At 47.1% G+C, this 14827-nt stretch overlaps 1 protein-coding gene across 1 annotated transcript in view; it reads left to right on the forward strand.

The window, feature by feature from the left end:
• The window catches only part of LOC8026349 (fat-like cadherin-related tumor suppressor homolog), a 267076-nt gene that overhangs the window by 160672 nt on the left and 91577 nt on the right, over positions 1-14827 (forward strand). The window contains exons 7-13 of the mRNA XM_042289669.1: positions 1354-1490; positions 3765-3928; positions 7350-7675; positions 8762-9119; positions 10296-10609; positions 12639-12943; positions 13954-14478. Of these exons, the coding sequence (XP_042145603.1) occupies positions 1354-1490; positions 3765-3928; positions 7350-7675; positions 8762-9119; positions 10296-10609; positions 12639-12943; positions 13954-14478 (2129 nt within the window). The remainder of the gene's footprint in view (positions 1-1353; positions 1491-3764; positions 3929-7349; positions 7676-8761; positions 9120-10295; positions 10610-12638; positions 12944-13953; positions 14479-14827) is intronic.

Genomic DNA, 14827 nt, shown 5'->3' on the forward strand with positions numbered 1-14827 from the left:
CCCCCAAACCGTGATGCCTGCCTTCTAGGCACATACGGTACAGACTCGTTACAACAGACCTTGATAGTGATAGTGATTTTGGTCTGTTGTAAAAGGAAGTACTATGCGGAACGCAGATACTCCTTCTACAGACTTTGATGTGGACTGCGAGTGCGTTATGACTATGACTCAGTGTTTTTGAGGTTTATTTCTTGTAAAATTCGGAAGGCGTTTTTCGGAGTTAATTTTTTGCTGAAAATTTTGTGGTTTATCGGAGTTTATTCTTGTTAGATCCCCATTGCTTTAAAATTCAGAGTTTATTTTACCGTGTTCCTAATTTAAAAAAATTCTAAAATGAAGTGATTAAAGTTTGGGTATGATGACCTGTTGTCCTGAAGAAACCTTCACGAGCTAAGAGAGAAACCCCTTTTGTCGGTAGTTCCAGATTTCGAAGGAAACTAAAGTGACATGTCGTTAAGACCACTGACCCTGTACTCTTATAAAGTTTATTTGTGAAACACCGTCTTCTTTGCTTGTATTTTGTTCTCGACCTTGAAATTTTTAGTTTTTTTTTTAAATAAATTTGAGTCCATGGAAAATTTACCGAGAAGTGTTTTTTTCGAATTTTTTTCGGACTTATTCAAAAACACGGAACCTTAATTATAACCAACCAGTGAGACTGACGAAATGTGAATGGATATTACAAGAAAAGAACTACCGTAAAGTTCCGACAGAACGCCTGCGCCCGAGAGATCGTCCATACTGTTTTTCTTGGCTGAATGTCCGTAACATAAAAATTCTGAACCATCGCACATCCCCCCGACGCCCGCCGGATATCGATCACTTGATGTCCGACAGGAATCACGTGAACCGCGCAGTCTGCAGTGCCGGTACGAGCGAGGACCGTGTTTGCCGCAAGTTCCCTCACGTTTATCGCAGTGACGCAATTGCTGCACCAATTGTGCCAATGGGTTCATGCTGCTAGATGCTGTTACGATTGTCGCTGTGGGAGGCTTTTGCCTCCCACAGCGACAATCGGAGACTTTGACGGGTTTAAGGCTGCACTACTAGCTAATCATTATTCTCTTCTTGAACCTATTTAACAACTTTGAATTGTGCTTGCGTTTTTAAATTCCCACCCCCTCTGTAATGCTTTGACCTCAAGGGTATTTATTATAAATGATTAAATGAATAAGCAATGGCAAAGCGTTCTCATTATTGACGATCCAGTCACGAGCAAATTTTGGTTCGAACTGAATTTAGAAGTGCACTCATGGTAGACAAGACACCTTGTGGACAGCTTGTGCTTGGTTGGTCTTTCGTTGAGTAACGGCCGTTTTCCGCGTTTTTTTTCTCACCCTTGTCCACTAACAGACGGTAATCAAGAGGGGAAGTTCATGATTGACAAGATAGGAGTCATCAAGCTGGCCAGCCCCCTGGACTGGGAGACTACCCAGAACTACAACCTCTCAGTGGAGGTCACCGACGGCGTGGACAAGGTCACCACGCAGGTAACCCGACGCCACAGCTACGCTGTTTTCTACACGAGAGGAACATTTCTGTGTCCTCGCGGTGGATTACGTGAAGGAACGTGGCCAAACAGGAAGCTTACAGGGACCTTGAAAGAATTTTGAGGCTTGTTGTTTGGTCTTTTTTGTTTTTGTAAAGCATAGAATGGGCGTCAGTTTTTGTTTACATGCTTTAGTCTTTTGTGAACCTAGTATCGACGAGATACGAGTTTTTCTTTTTGCTCTGGGAGTGACGTGCACCTATTGTATTAGTCTGAGGGTGCTCGATTAGCAGCTAAAGTGGTTTACTTTTTACTTTTAATTTGGGTAAGTTTGCTCTTTGTAATTTTGATGCGATATACTTCCACCTCCCTGGAGCACCCCTGGTAAATTGCAGCACGATACGTTCCAAGCAGATTTATGCGCTCACTTTAAAGGCTGCCCCAAGATTCGGGACCCCGCAGTATAAATGGGCCCAGCAAAGCAGAACACCGTGCAAATATAACGTCTACAGTTTACCAAAGACAAGACAAATGACAGCACCTCCTGCGATGTGCACGGTTTTGTGTTTAGGCGGGCACTTTCAAAAGTGTAGTGGCCGTCAAACGGTTAAGGGTGCCGTGCAGGGATATTAAGTAGGAATGTTTCTCATTTTACACTTGCTTGCTGGCACTAGTGGGGCCCAAGTATGCTCGCGCGCAAAGCCACTGACCAAGAAGCTTCTTTGCCGTCGCGTAATTTCAGAAACAAAAGCTGACGTTTTCTTTCACTCCGTCCTTTGCAGAACATGGTGACGAAGTTGTGCGTTGTTAGCATTGCATTTCTCAGTATTTCGTCGCTACGCTTTGCGGTCCCCACGGTGATGACATTTAGAGTGGACGGGAGGACTGTGCGAGCCCATGATTTGGGCTCGCAACGATTAATTAGCCGTGTGGGAATAGTGGATTTTGTGTTCGAGGGGAATGATGGTTTTGGACGATTATTTTTGAGTCAAATATTGAATAGTTTCTCCAAGCCTTTCATTACTGTTGCACCATGCTTAAACGAAAACCCAGCTAAACTCCTAAAGGTTGTCCTCAACCTCGCACTTGTTTGTTTATAAGCTATTTTTAATCGAGCCGTATTTATGAACTTTGACCTCAGAAAATCTGATGTCTTGGATGGCGAGTAAACGACAAATTCATCATAAAATTAAACCTGTAGAGATGCCCAGCTATAACTAAATGAGTGGATTTACAAATCTTGCTACATGCAATTAAAATTTCATCAATCTCAAATTGAAGAAAAAAAAAAAGAAGAATGATGAATGCAGGTTGTCAGACACCCTTGCCTAACATATACTCTTGCATAGCAACCACAGTTTAATTTAGAAAATTTAGCTGCAATGTAGATATAAACATTTACAAAGTTTCTGTTTCTTTCTAAATACACCAGGCGCGCACAAGCACCATCCAGCTTTGAAAAGCATGCCTTATTCCTGAGCACAAACTTGAGATACATGTTCATACTTTTCAAAATGTTGATTGTTGGGGTTGATTACCCTGTTAAGTGCACTTCTTACCGAGCACCGGTGCACTGTGGAAAAGCAATACCCACAGAGGTCGCTCTTGCGGGTGTTTCTTCTCTGCAGTGTACCCATGGCCACTTGTTCTAGCTGCAAGTTGAGGAGATGAACGCTGCTCATCTTCCACATATGTTTTTCTGCAACTGCCATTGCGTGGAAAAAAAAACAAAAACAACTAACACACCTTTCATAGGTTACGAATGTCAAGGATAAATTCTAATCCTTTCATGCCCAAAACTTTCCTTTAAATACTAGAGACCTACGTACAAACCCTGACATAGTTTTAGAACTCACAAAATAACAAAGATCTGGTCTCCGAAAAAAATTAACTTCTTTCAAAAGCGTGTTTTCGAAATGGTGCTTGTGAGCAACATTGGCCATTTGCGGCACTACTTTACATCGAACAAATGAAAGAAGTTACGACTTAAAAAAATGCCCGGGCGCATTTCGAATTTGTTTACACCACTCTTTCTTCTCTCAGTTTTGAGGCCAGGGGTGCACGCCATCATACCTCATATCCACTGTCAGCTTTTGTTCTGAAGACCGAGTGATCTGTCTTAAGGATGTATTTCAATCCTCCACTGCAATAAAGCATTTTTGAGTTGTTGCACCTGGACAACGCTGGGCATCGTACGGGGTGGTGGTATTTACCGAGAGTACAAAAATCGCCCCATGGCCCCTGCGGCTCTGTCAAATCGGCCCTGTCGCTCCAGGTGCTGGTGAGCATTGTGGACGCCAACGATCAGTGGCCCGAGTTCACCAAGAGCACCTTCCGGGTGGAGATCTCGGAGAACATCCCGCCGGGCACGGATGTCCTGCAGCTGAGCACCACCGACTCAGACGGGGGCCGCCGCCTCTTCTACTCCCTCTACAACAGGCAGGTGGCGCCGCTTTTTGCGGGACTCGGTAGTATGCCTAGGTCTCGGAGTGTTTTTGACTGCTAGACAGCGGTCACGTGATTTACGGGCCATGTTTGCAACACAGGCCGCGAGGAGGAGGCAGGAGTGTCGATCGTCAGTGAGTGTTTCCGCCTTTCCACCCGCTTGCCTCCTCGCCATGTGATACGTGACGCATGCACGCTTGTGACCAATTTGGCCAGGAGGCGTCTTAAATCCAGGTGTTCTAACAATGGGATAACACGCCGGAACCGTCTGTCATGTAGGCCTGGGACTTCTGGTCTACGTATATCTTGGGTAATACTCTTTACCGCGAGTTCGAAACAATTCTGACAACGTTGTAAGAGACCATTTTTTTAATGCCTTAGCATTGAAACGCTTGTTTTGACAAAAAACGGCGGTGTCTTTCGTTTGTCAGTGCTGGAGAGAGAAGGAGAAGGAGGGAGAGAGGCTGTCTAAGCGATGCTTCCATTGGTCCGAAGCACTGACGTCAGCATGCGTCAACCTCTTCCTCTCTCCCTGGCGCTGACGAACTGACAGACACCTCCGGGTTTTCTTCAAAACAAGTCCTTTTGTTTTCGGGGAAGTAACATGCACAGCTGGCGCGGAGCCAGAGAGGAGGGGGCACTGCTCAACAACTCCTAGATAACAAAGCTGTAGTGCTGAATGAGATGGTGTCATCAGAGAAGGCCAACGCTGGACACAGATCGGAAACGAGTGCTGCACCAGCGCTCGGCTTTAAATCAAGATTGAGTCGAACGTTAATGCAATCATTGTGTCCAATCTGTGCCCAGAGTTGGCTTTCTTTGACGACGCCATCTTATTCAGCACTACAGCTTTGTTATCTAGGAGATGTTCTGCCATGGCGCGATGGAATGTGGGCGCGCTCAGTTGCCACTCTGCCATCGGCGGTTGTTCTTCGCTCTGGGTTCCTCTAGTAGCAGTGCGTGGGCTCTGATGTGTGTGTGTAGTTCAAACAATGAATGTGGTTCTTTCCACGAGTGATATAGTGCCCATCCATATCCAAGGGCGTCATGTAGCTCTTACAGGCAGATTTCAGTAAAGGGAAGAAAAAAAAATGACAGGGAGGTCCGTTAGTGGATTTTTGGGGAATTTGTTAGCATAACCCTTGGGAAACGCCACTCACGTCCCTTTTTGGGAAACGCTAACACTGACCCCGTAACAATGCCAAAAAGAGGCAGCAAGAAATAGAGGAAGCAAGAGCCAAAAGAGAAAAGTGAAAGGGTCAGTCTGTGGCATTTTTAAAAGTCATGCTAACATATTCGCTAAGAATTCACCAATGGATCTGCCTCAATTTTTTTAGATAGTGCGTAGATTTGATCTCAGACTTGCAGCAAAATGTTTCGGTCTTTTGGGTCGAAAGTGTTTCGAGGCTGCCCGATAAAAGGTGCAGTGCGCTCTGAGCCGTCCCCGGTGGCATTGATGCAGTTGATTGCAGTCAAACACAAATGTGCGAACCAGCCTTTTGACTACTTTGTGGGAGCTTGTGTCGAAGTACAGCCGTGACGCAACATTCCGCCGCGACATTCCACCAAACTCCCACATCCCCCACAACATTCCACAAACTCCCACAACCTTGCGTAAACTCCCGTTACAATGAATATGAAGGGACTTTGAGAGTATGTTGAGCTCAGCAGAAGCGGCTAAAATAGCAGGCTGGGATATTCAGATTGCCGTGACACAGTAAAAACAGAACGAAACAGCCATAAAGTGAAAGGATGCTCGTAAAGAAATGTTTATTCCTCTTGATACTCAAAATGAAATTACTCTTTTGTGTCTCGCACTATTTTGTCGTGTCTTGAGGGGGGGATACTACCCAGAAAAAACAATTTGTGCAAAAAAAGTTGATTTTGAAAAATGTCATATTTACATCCACCAACATCTAGGGAGTATTCCCAGAAAGTTCCACTAGTTTACACTGCATAGTTAATTTTTTATAAACTATTTTCGGTCCACCGATGATAAAGAAAAGTTAGAGGTTGGAGCACTTTGAACACAGTCTTCTCCGTTCCACTTTTTGGCGTAAATTTCACTTTAGGAAAACCATTGTTTTGTTATTACGTAACTTGGATTAATTTTTATGAGTTTTTCTGGGTTGAAATTTTAAAGGGGTTATGACACGAAATTGAACTGATAGATTATTCTTGAAATGGAATGCTTATAGGTTACTTAGTATACCATACACCAAGTTACACGATTTTTAGAGCTCTGGTAATTGCAATAATCAATTTACGCATTTTTATCATTTTCATCTGGTGACCAGGCAATACTGCCCAAGTTAGTCACACCATGGTGTCCATAAACCACGTGATCATGAACGCTCCCTCATTCTAGGCACACCCATGATCAACCAAGCTCTCGCTGCTGTACGATCGAAATCGCTCACGCAACTCAGCAACCCAAACATTATTTTTTGCTTGCATACAATGGGTTCTAGCAGTATTGTTATCTCATGTTTTATTTTTGGCGTGTCATAACCCCTTTAAGGGGAAGATAGCTATGAGCTTGCTCTCGCCCCCGACCCGTTGACCTTCCACCCTGCATACGCCTGCGAGATATTCCCGAAAGACGGTGACCACGGCTAGTTCCGTCCGTAACTTGCCGTCGCTGGAGCTGGGCTCCAGCGGGTCGCAGTCAAAATGAACAGCTTCCAACATCTCTTGACAGCCATCACTCTCATCGCTGCTGCGATCAATGTCGAGCACTTTGACAGGGCGAGCGATGCCGTAGATGTAATCATCATGGACTGGGTGCTCGAAACGCGGAAGGTAAACGAGGAAGCTGAAGCTCAAGGAGCTAAGAGAGCCAAATCTGTGAGTGCGTGCAAGGGGCACCGCACGGGAGGCTGGCTACCTCACCAGCCTCCTGCTCCGCCCGGATCCGCCCCTCCGAGGGACCCGCACATAAATTATTTTATCCAGAAAACTATCGCGCCATTTTCATAACAAATTTAGCAGGAATATAGGAACATACAATGGGTCCTAGCAGTATTGTTATCTCATATTTTATGTTTGGCATGTCATAACCCCTTTAAGGGGAAGATAGCTCTGAGCTTGTATTTTTTATTTTTGTCATTTTTCATACTCAAGAACCGAAATTTTGGACAAAGGATGGAAATCTAAAAAGCGGTATTTGTGTTTACGTGGCTTTTCTGTCATGAAAGATGGTATAATATAGAAATATAGCTCCATAGCTATCTGCTCTGAACTGCCCTGCCTACTTCCCTTACACTTTCTTCCATACAGATGCCTCCTTCTGTCCATTAAAACAACTTTGCGTCACACACAAACACACATACATGCCCAGCTCATTCGTAGCACATTTTGTGTGGTTTTGAGTTAGTCGGACACCGATCGAGACACGCTTCCATTCTCCCTTTAGTGCCAGCCCCGAGAGCGTGAAGAAGTTCCAGGTGGACTCGTTGACGGGCGTGCTGTCCACGCGGGAGGCGCTGGACCACGAAGAGGCTCGCCGCCACCTGCTCACCGTCGTGGTGTGGGACACAGGCACGCCGGTCAACATGCGCAACTTTGCGCGCGTCGTCGTCGAGGTGTCGGACCACAATGACCACCCACCCGAGTTCCTGTCGGCCATCAGCGAGGTGCGCGTCTTCGAGACGGCCGCCCTGGGCACTGGCGTGCTCCAGGTGCGGTGTCTCGACCGCGACCGGGGACGCAACGCTCAGATCACCTTCTCCATCGCGTCGGGTGAGTCTCCGCCTGCATTGCCCGAAAAGAGCACGATAAGAGAATGACATCTAGTTTGGACTGCTAGCGCTACATTGGGGCAAAGAACGAGCATTCAGAGATGCAGTATTTATTTTTGTGGTGAGAATAAACTCTACCTTAAATTCGTGAGTGTAAAGATATGTTCTTTATGTAATTTCCTAGTGTTACAAAATTGAGGGGTGGGCGCTTGTTGTAGAATGGGTGGATGCTCAATATTTTACTATGATTTTTTCTTTTTGGGGGGGGGGGCACATTAAATAGTTGGGGAAAAATATACTATGTAATAAATTTGAGATTTCCTTGCACACCATAATTGATAGGAAAACAATAGGCTTATATGCTTGTGCTTCACACAAGAAAATCGTAGTAGTCGTGAGAATCCAATAAAAGAATTTAAATGGGAACTTAGAGAAAAATGATAGGGACCAGTGCCTCCCTTTAAAGGGATACTGAACTGAACCAGTCTACCTCCAGCTGGATTATGGAACTGGAAATGAGGCAGTCCAGCTGAATCCCAGCTGGGTCCAGCTGGGTCCAGCTGGAATCCAGCTTGACTGCCTCATTTCCAGTTCCATAATCCAGCTGGAATTGGACTGATTTTCGCCTGGGAAGTGGCGCATGTTCTTTCCATGAGCCAGCAGCCGCCGGTGTGCGCGAGCACACGCAACAAAAATGACGTCAAAGACCTCCATTCGCGGTTAAGATGAGAGTGAAATGTATGGGCTTCGGGCCAAAGGAGAATAAAGACAAGTTTTTCATCTACACAGTGGTGTCTGGTGTAAAAGGTAAGCGATTAATTGGTCTAACAAGCACATAGCTTTCACTTGTAGAGTTAAAAAGCCTGTCTTTATTCTCCTTTGACCCGAAGTCCATGCATTTCACTGTCCTCTTAAGCATGAATGGAGGTCTTTGACGTCATTTTCGTTGCGTGTGCTCACGCACACCGGCGGCTGCTGGCTCGTGGAATGAACGTGCGCCACTTATTATGCGCACTAAATTCTTTGGTTCAGTATCCCTTTAAGGGCTGCACCCAAATGCGACCTAAGCACGCGCCAACCCCCGCAGGCAACGTGGGTGGCAGCTTCTCCATCCATCCTCAGCTGGGCGCCATCACGGTGGCCAAAGAGCTCTCCCAGCAGGCCCTTCCGGAATATTTCCTCTCCGTCCGCGCCACGGACCACGGCGAGCCGCCCCTCAACTCGACCACCACCGTCCACGTCGTGGTGACTGTTGCCAGCAACGCCCCGCCACGCTTCGCACCGTCCAGGCGCGGCGTCGAGCTGTTCGAGAACGAGCCTTCTGGCACGTTTGTGGCCACTCTGACCATGGTCAGCCAGACATCGCTCTACTTCGAGATCGCCGACGGCAACGACGGCGACAGTTTCCGCGTCGACCCCACGTCCGGCGTCGTCTTCACCAACAGGTCCGAATGGTTTCGTCTAAGCTCGTTTTGTTGAAGCACGTTTCTGTAGAACCACTTCTTGTGGAAGCATGTTTCGTCAGTAACACATTTTGTGGAAAAACCTCTTGTAAATGTTTTTGTGGAAACATTTTTTGTGTGAACATACTTCGTAGAATCACCCTTTGTTGAAATATATTTTGGTGGGAACACATTTTCTGGAAGTATATTTCGTGGAAACACCTTTCGTGGAAGTATGTTTTGCGGAAGCACATTTTGGTGGATACACATTTTGTGGAAACACCTTTCCTAAAGAATGTTTTATGTACAAGTTCTCACGGACATTTTGGTGAGTAAGGCCAGTCGGTATCAAGGGGACGTAATAAAAAACAGTGCACCATGGACAAGACAACAGGAGAGAGACACATAGAACACACGAGCGCTAGCCTCGCAACTGATATTTCTGAGATAAATATCAGTTGTGAGTTGGTGTGTTCTTTCTCCTGTTGTCCTGTCCTCTTTGCACTGTTTTTCATTATGTCATGGATATGCATATCGTGGACATGCGTTTTATCAACACCGTGACATTTTGTGAAAATTCGTTTATGAACTCTTGCAACGTTTTATTGAAAGCATATTTTTTTTACTAGAAGATTGGATGAAATAACTGTCTTCATTTTGTTTGCTGGAAGTATACCATAACTGTAGTAGAGCCACCCAGGTGGCTCTGACACAGTAAAGACAAATCCTCGGGCCCTATAGTTTTTTTTTTCTTTTTATGTACGAGCGAAGTCGAAACCACGACCTGAGCATGCTTCCCCAAGTGATGCTCACAATGCATGAACGACGCATGCTTGGCAGGGATGCTAAAAGCCCCCAGCTCTCTCGTAACTTCTCCTACGCTCGCACTTAAAGTGAAATAGAGTATAATCTGATGCTTTCAAATATGCGTGGTCGCCTCACCCCTCGCACTGCTCTACTTGAGGAATGGAGTGTCAGTAGTCTACGCGTATCATAACCTATTTAGGGGCTCCGGATTTGTCTGAATTTTGGCAGCCGAGGCAATGTGCATGCATAGAAGATGTCGACGAAACGTCGCGAGATCTGGCGGCGGAACTAATGCCCTTTCAGTAATACGAACCGTCAACGAAACGATCGGTCGACAATACGAATGCGTGCACTGTCGCTGTTCACTGACAGGGTCCTCGACTACGAGGGCTGCCGGTTCTACAACCTGACGGTGGTGGCCACCAACATGGTAGGCGCCAACGCCTCGGCGCACGTGGCGGTGCACGTGCTCGACAGGAACGACAATGCGCCGCGCTTCCTGCGGGACCGTTACCGGGGCCTGGTCAGCGAGGCCGCTGAGGCCGGCAGCGTAGTATTGGCGGCACAGGGTGACGCCCCGCTGGTGGTGACCGCCGAGGATGCCGACTCGGAGGCCAACGCCCTGCTCGTCTTCGAGATTGTCGAGAAGTGGGCCCGCAAATTCTTCCACGTCGACACGAGCACGGGTGAGTGGGCGCACATCCCGCGGCTCAAAGTGTTTTGGTAAGAGGCTCGTCTCCCGACGGAAGATGCGTCTTATAGGCCGGTCGACACACTTGCGTTCGCTTATGACCGAATTCTTGCAACCTTTTATAAAGAGAGAACCTGCTGGCACCTTCCGTGAGGTTGGCCTGAAACTGCGCTTCACTAGTGCGAAGGTTTTGGACATGGAGGTAAGAAGCTTCTGAAGGCGACGTGCCATGTCGCCACCAGAAACATCTCACCTCCATGGTTTTGCAGTATTTGGCGGACCAAATGTGCGTATTACCAATGAGAAATGGTAATTTCTAAAATTGTCAAAGGTATTTGAGAAAAAAAAAAGAAAAAAAGAACGATGCACTGAAAAGGTTGAAGATTTCGGAAACCGCTCATGTTCCACAGCCACCCGGTAGATGGGGCAATTTGTTCCCTCGTCGTAAGAAGTGAGGTTTTACCGCTCTTGGTTGTAAGTAGTCGGGGGTGTGTGAACTCGCCTTATGGCTGACTCCTTGCGGCGTCCTGTAACTTGCTTCCCGTAACGAAAAAGCGTTACCGGAAGACGACTGTGCCGCTAAATTGCGGAAGCCTTTGTGCTACGGAGTTTACGACATAAGGAAGTCTCTTATTCTAAGGCACATGACCACGTTTCATTGCGATACGCTTGCGCTATGTCCTCACCTAAAAAAAAAAAATGCCTGTGCACCTTTTTTTGTGCGTGGCGTTCCCCGGCCAATTACTGCCGTATACGGATGGACTTTGGGAAACAATGAAACCAAAATATGTTTCATCGGTGTTCAGCTTTGTACTAACCGCTGGTCGTCCTTTTAACGCGGAACGCGTCGTACAACCGGCTCTTATGCGGTGCCCTGTAACACGCTTCCTTCGACAAGAGAGGGTCGCACGAAAATCAATTGCTCACGAGTGCCGTGTCAGTTATCAACGGGTACTTGCGTCCTTGCTCGTCAAACCTGCGTGATATTAAAAATTCTGCACTATGGCATTGTTATCTAGGACGTCGCTCGGATATGCCCGATTAAGTATGGGAATGCAGCACAGGTTCAATAAACGACGATGCACCACATCACTTGCACTCTCAACCGCTCTTTCGTAGACATAAAGTTGCGCCAATAAAGAAATATTGCGAGTGCTATATACGCTCGCTACAGTATATAAGGTACGTCCCACATTTGCCAATCGTTTGCCGTGAAAGACTGCCAAACAAATTGGAAAGAAATATTGCGTGTAGAGTGTGCAGCACCGGCTCCTGGGGAGTGCCACATCTTTGAAAAAACTACAGGTTATGAGTGCTCCAGCAAACGCCGCTCGCACTATTGAATTCTGCGAACATGTGAGGCGTTCACATCGAGGTGGCCAGCAGAAAGGTGTTGTACCGATCTCTTTTTTCTATGTGCATTATTTTCTTTTTTTTAACTCGATAATCCTCTTTGAACTATTTTCGTTACTTTCCCGTTCAGCCTGTTGCCAAATGTAAGGGGCTGGGCCCCGTTAATTAATCTGCACTGTTACAGCTTTTTTCATGTTCTTGTACCCCCATTGCAGGGGAGGCGATACACGCCGGACTTAGTAATCATCTTAACGGAACAGATGCTCGTAGATATACAAAGTGTAGTGAACCTCTGACAGCTTTACACGCCGTAATCTCACTTGGAGGATATGAAAGATGTTGGAAACGGCACTTTCATATCTTTTATGAGCAGCAGATACCTCATTGCCCTTCACTCCTCATTGGGCATGGATCCTCTGCTTCTCTTAAAAACATATCTAATTTTTTTAAATGTATTTAGATCATCAAGGACCTTGGTAAGATTCAGTGGCCTCGTATTCAACATAAATAATTCAGTAGTATATAGTCATTATTTATGCATTTAATAATCTTCTTTTCTTACCTCTTATAGGCCCTCTTTGGCCAAGTTTGGCCTTTGTGAGATTAAAATGTAATCAGTCAATCAATCAATCATTAATTCTTGCCCTTCCCCCCCCCTCCCCCTTGTGCAGGTGCACTCAGCATTGTGCACAAGCTCGACCGTGAGGCCAGGGCCCAGTACAGCTTCCAGGTGCAGGTGTGGGACTCGGGCAAGCCCCGGCTGTGTGCCCGGCGCCCGGCGACCATCTTGGTGAACGTGACAGATGTCAACGACAGCCCACCCGTGTTTGAGCACCAGTACTACAACGCCAGCCTGCTGCTGCCCACCTACCAAGGCGTCCGGGTGGCCAGGGTTCGGGCTTCGGACCCGGACCTGGAGTCCCCGTTCGGGGTCCGCTACACCCTGGTGGCGGGGGACCACGAGGGACATTTCGAGGTCGGTCCTGCCCCTGGGGGGCCCACCCAGGGCGCTTGCCTTCCTAAGCTGAATTCCCAACCTTTTTTTATAAGTGCGGCATAGAATTATCTTTTCCCGAAAGAAAGAAAAAGGTTTATAGTCCATACTTAAGTTGCCAGAACGAGACAATTTGCAGTTGGGAATGATTTCGAAACATGCTTCCATTTTGAGGTGTGGACCTAGAAATATCACCTTGTTTAGAAATAACTTCTAACCAACTCCCAACATAAATGTTGTGCTAACTTTCATTTTTTATAAGAATTCTTTCTTTTGGTGATGTTTGCTATTTAGCGAGTAAAAAAAATGTTTTGGGGGGAGTTTGTCTCTTTCAGCTGCAGTGCCTAACAATAATCCAGACTCCTTAGAACACGGGAGCCCCTAACCTGCAGTGGCACACCATTGTTTTTAATATCTATGGCAATTATACACCTTTCTTCTCTTTGAATACTCCTAACCTTTTTTCTTAAATTTTAAAGTCCAGCTCGAAAAGCTAAAGTAACTCGAGCCGGAAAAAGGCAAAGACGACAACTCTGGAATCTAGCTGGCACGAGCCAACGTTATTAGATTAACTCAGTTACGGAACCACTCATAGACCCTGCATGCACGAGCAGTACTTCCCCCCCCCCACTCACCACCACTCGCCTCCCGTTGTTCGACACGCTGGACGGCTGCTATGGTAACTGCAGTGTATTTTATGGAATATGTATGTACGTTTCGAAGTGCAGCGTCTAGATGGTGTTCTACCATACTTTATGGAACACACAGTTTGTTAACAAAAATCGAGATGGCATTTTGAACAATGAGAGGCAGACTGAAGCGAGTGAGGAAAGTACCCCCTCCTTCCACGGGAGTTCCACAACTGAGGTAATCTAGTAACGTTGGCACGAGCGCAGTCACCTCTGGCCTTGTCGTCCGTCTAAAGACCGGAGAAGGAGCCGGTCCAGTCTGTAGAACGCCCCGACTGTCCCAACCGTCCCGCACCCTTGCAGGTCCTCCAGGACACTGGGGAAGTGCTGGTGCGCAACCCAGAAGGCCTCCAGGACCTGTACCGCCTGGTCGTGTCGGCCAACGACGGCCAGTCGGAGACGGCCACCTTCGTCATCGTCACGGTGGCCCACTCGGGCAACGGCAACGTCCGGTTCGCCCGGGACTCCTACGAGGCCTTCATCTCTGAGAATGCGACGGAGGCGCGCGTCGTCACCGTCGTCAGCGTGCTGGGCACATCGCTTAACGAGCATGTCTCCTTCCGCATCCTCAACCCGAGCGACATGTTCGAGATCGGCCCGACGTCGGGCGTGGTCCGCACCGTCGGAAGGCCGTTTGACCGGGAGCTGGTCAGTGCGTATCGGCTGGTGGTGGAGGCGCGGAGCGAGGCCGGCGGACCCCATAATGCGGCCCACGCGGTGCTGGACGTGGGAGTCCTGGACGTGAACGACAATGCCCCCATCTTCGTCAACCTGCCGTACTACTCCGTGGTTCCGGTGGAGGCCAAGGCGGGAGACCTCGTGCGCAAGGTGACTGCGCGCATTGGCCGTCGTTATTGCGGCCACGGTACCTGCTAGACGGTTTTGGTATCGAGCATCGTTGCTAACACACTTGTTATACGGGCATACTTAACTCTTTCCTGACCACAGGAAAAGTGGCAATTTTCGAAGGATCCGTGCAAATGCTTTTATTTTCCTAACTAACTTGCGTATTAAGTAATATGACAGATCAGAATGTGTCAAATTACTAGTTGTTCTACCAAAAGAATCAATGTGGAGGATAATATTTTCAAATTTTACTTTTCTTGAAAATACAGTGTACCTGCAGAAGGCATGTAAATGCCGAAACTTCTACAGCTATGTCAAATTAAATGACAAA

This window comes from Ixodes scapularis, unplaced genomic scaffold (assembly GCF_016920785.2).
Source record: "Ixodes scapularis isolate PalLabHiFi unplaced genomic scaffold, ASM1692078v2 PGA_scaffold13__105_contigs__length_92229423, whole genome shotgun sequence".
NCBI lineage: Eukaryota > Metazoa > Arthropoda > Arachnida > Ixodida > Ixodidae > Ixodes > Ixodes scapularis.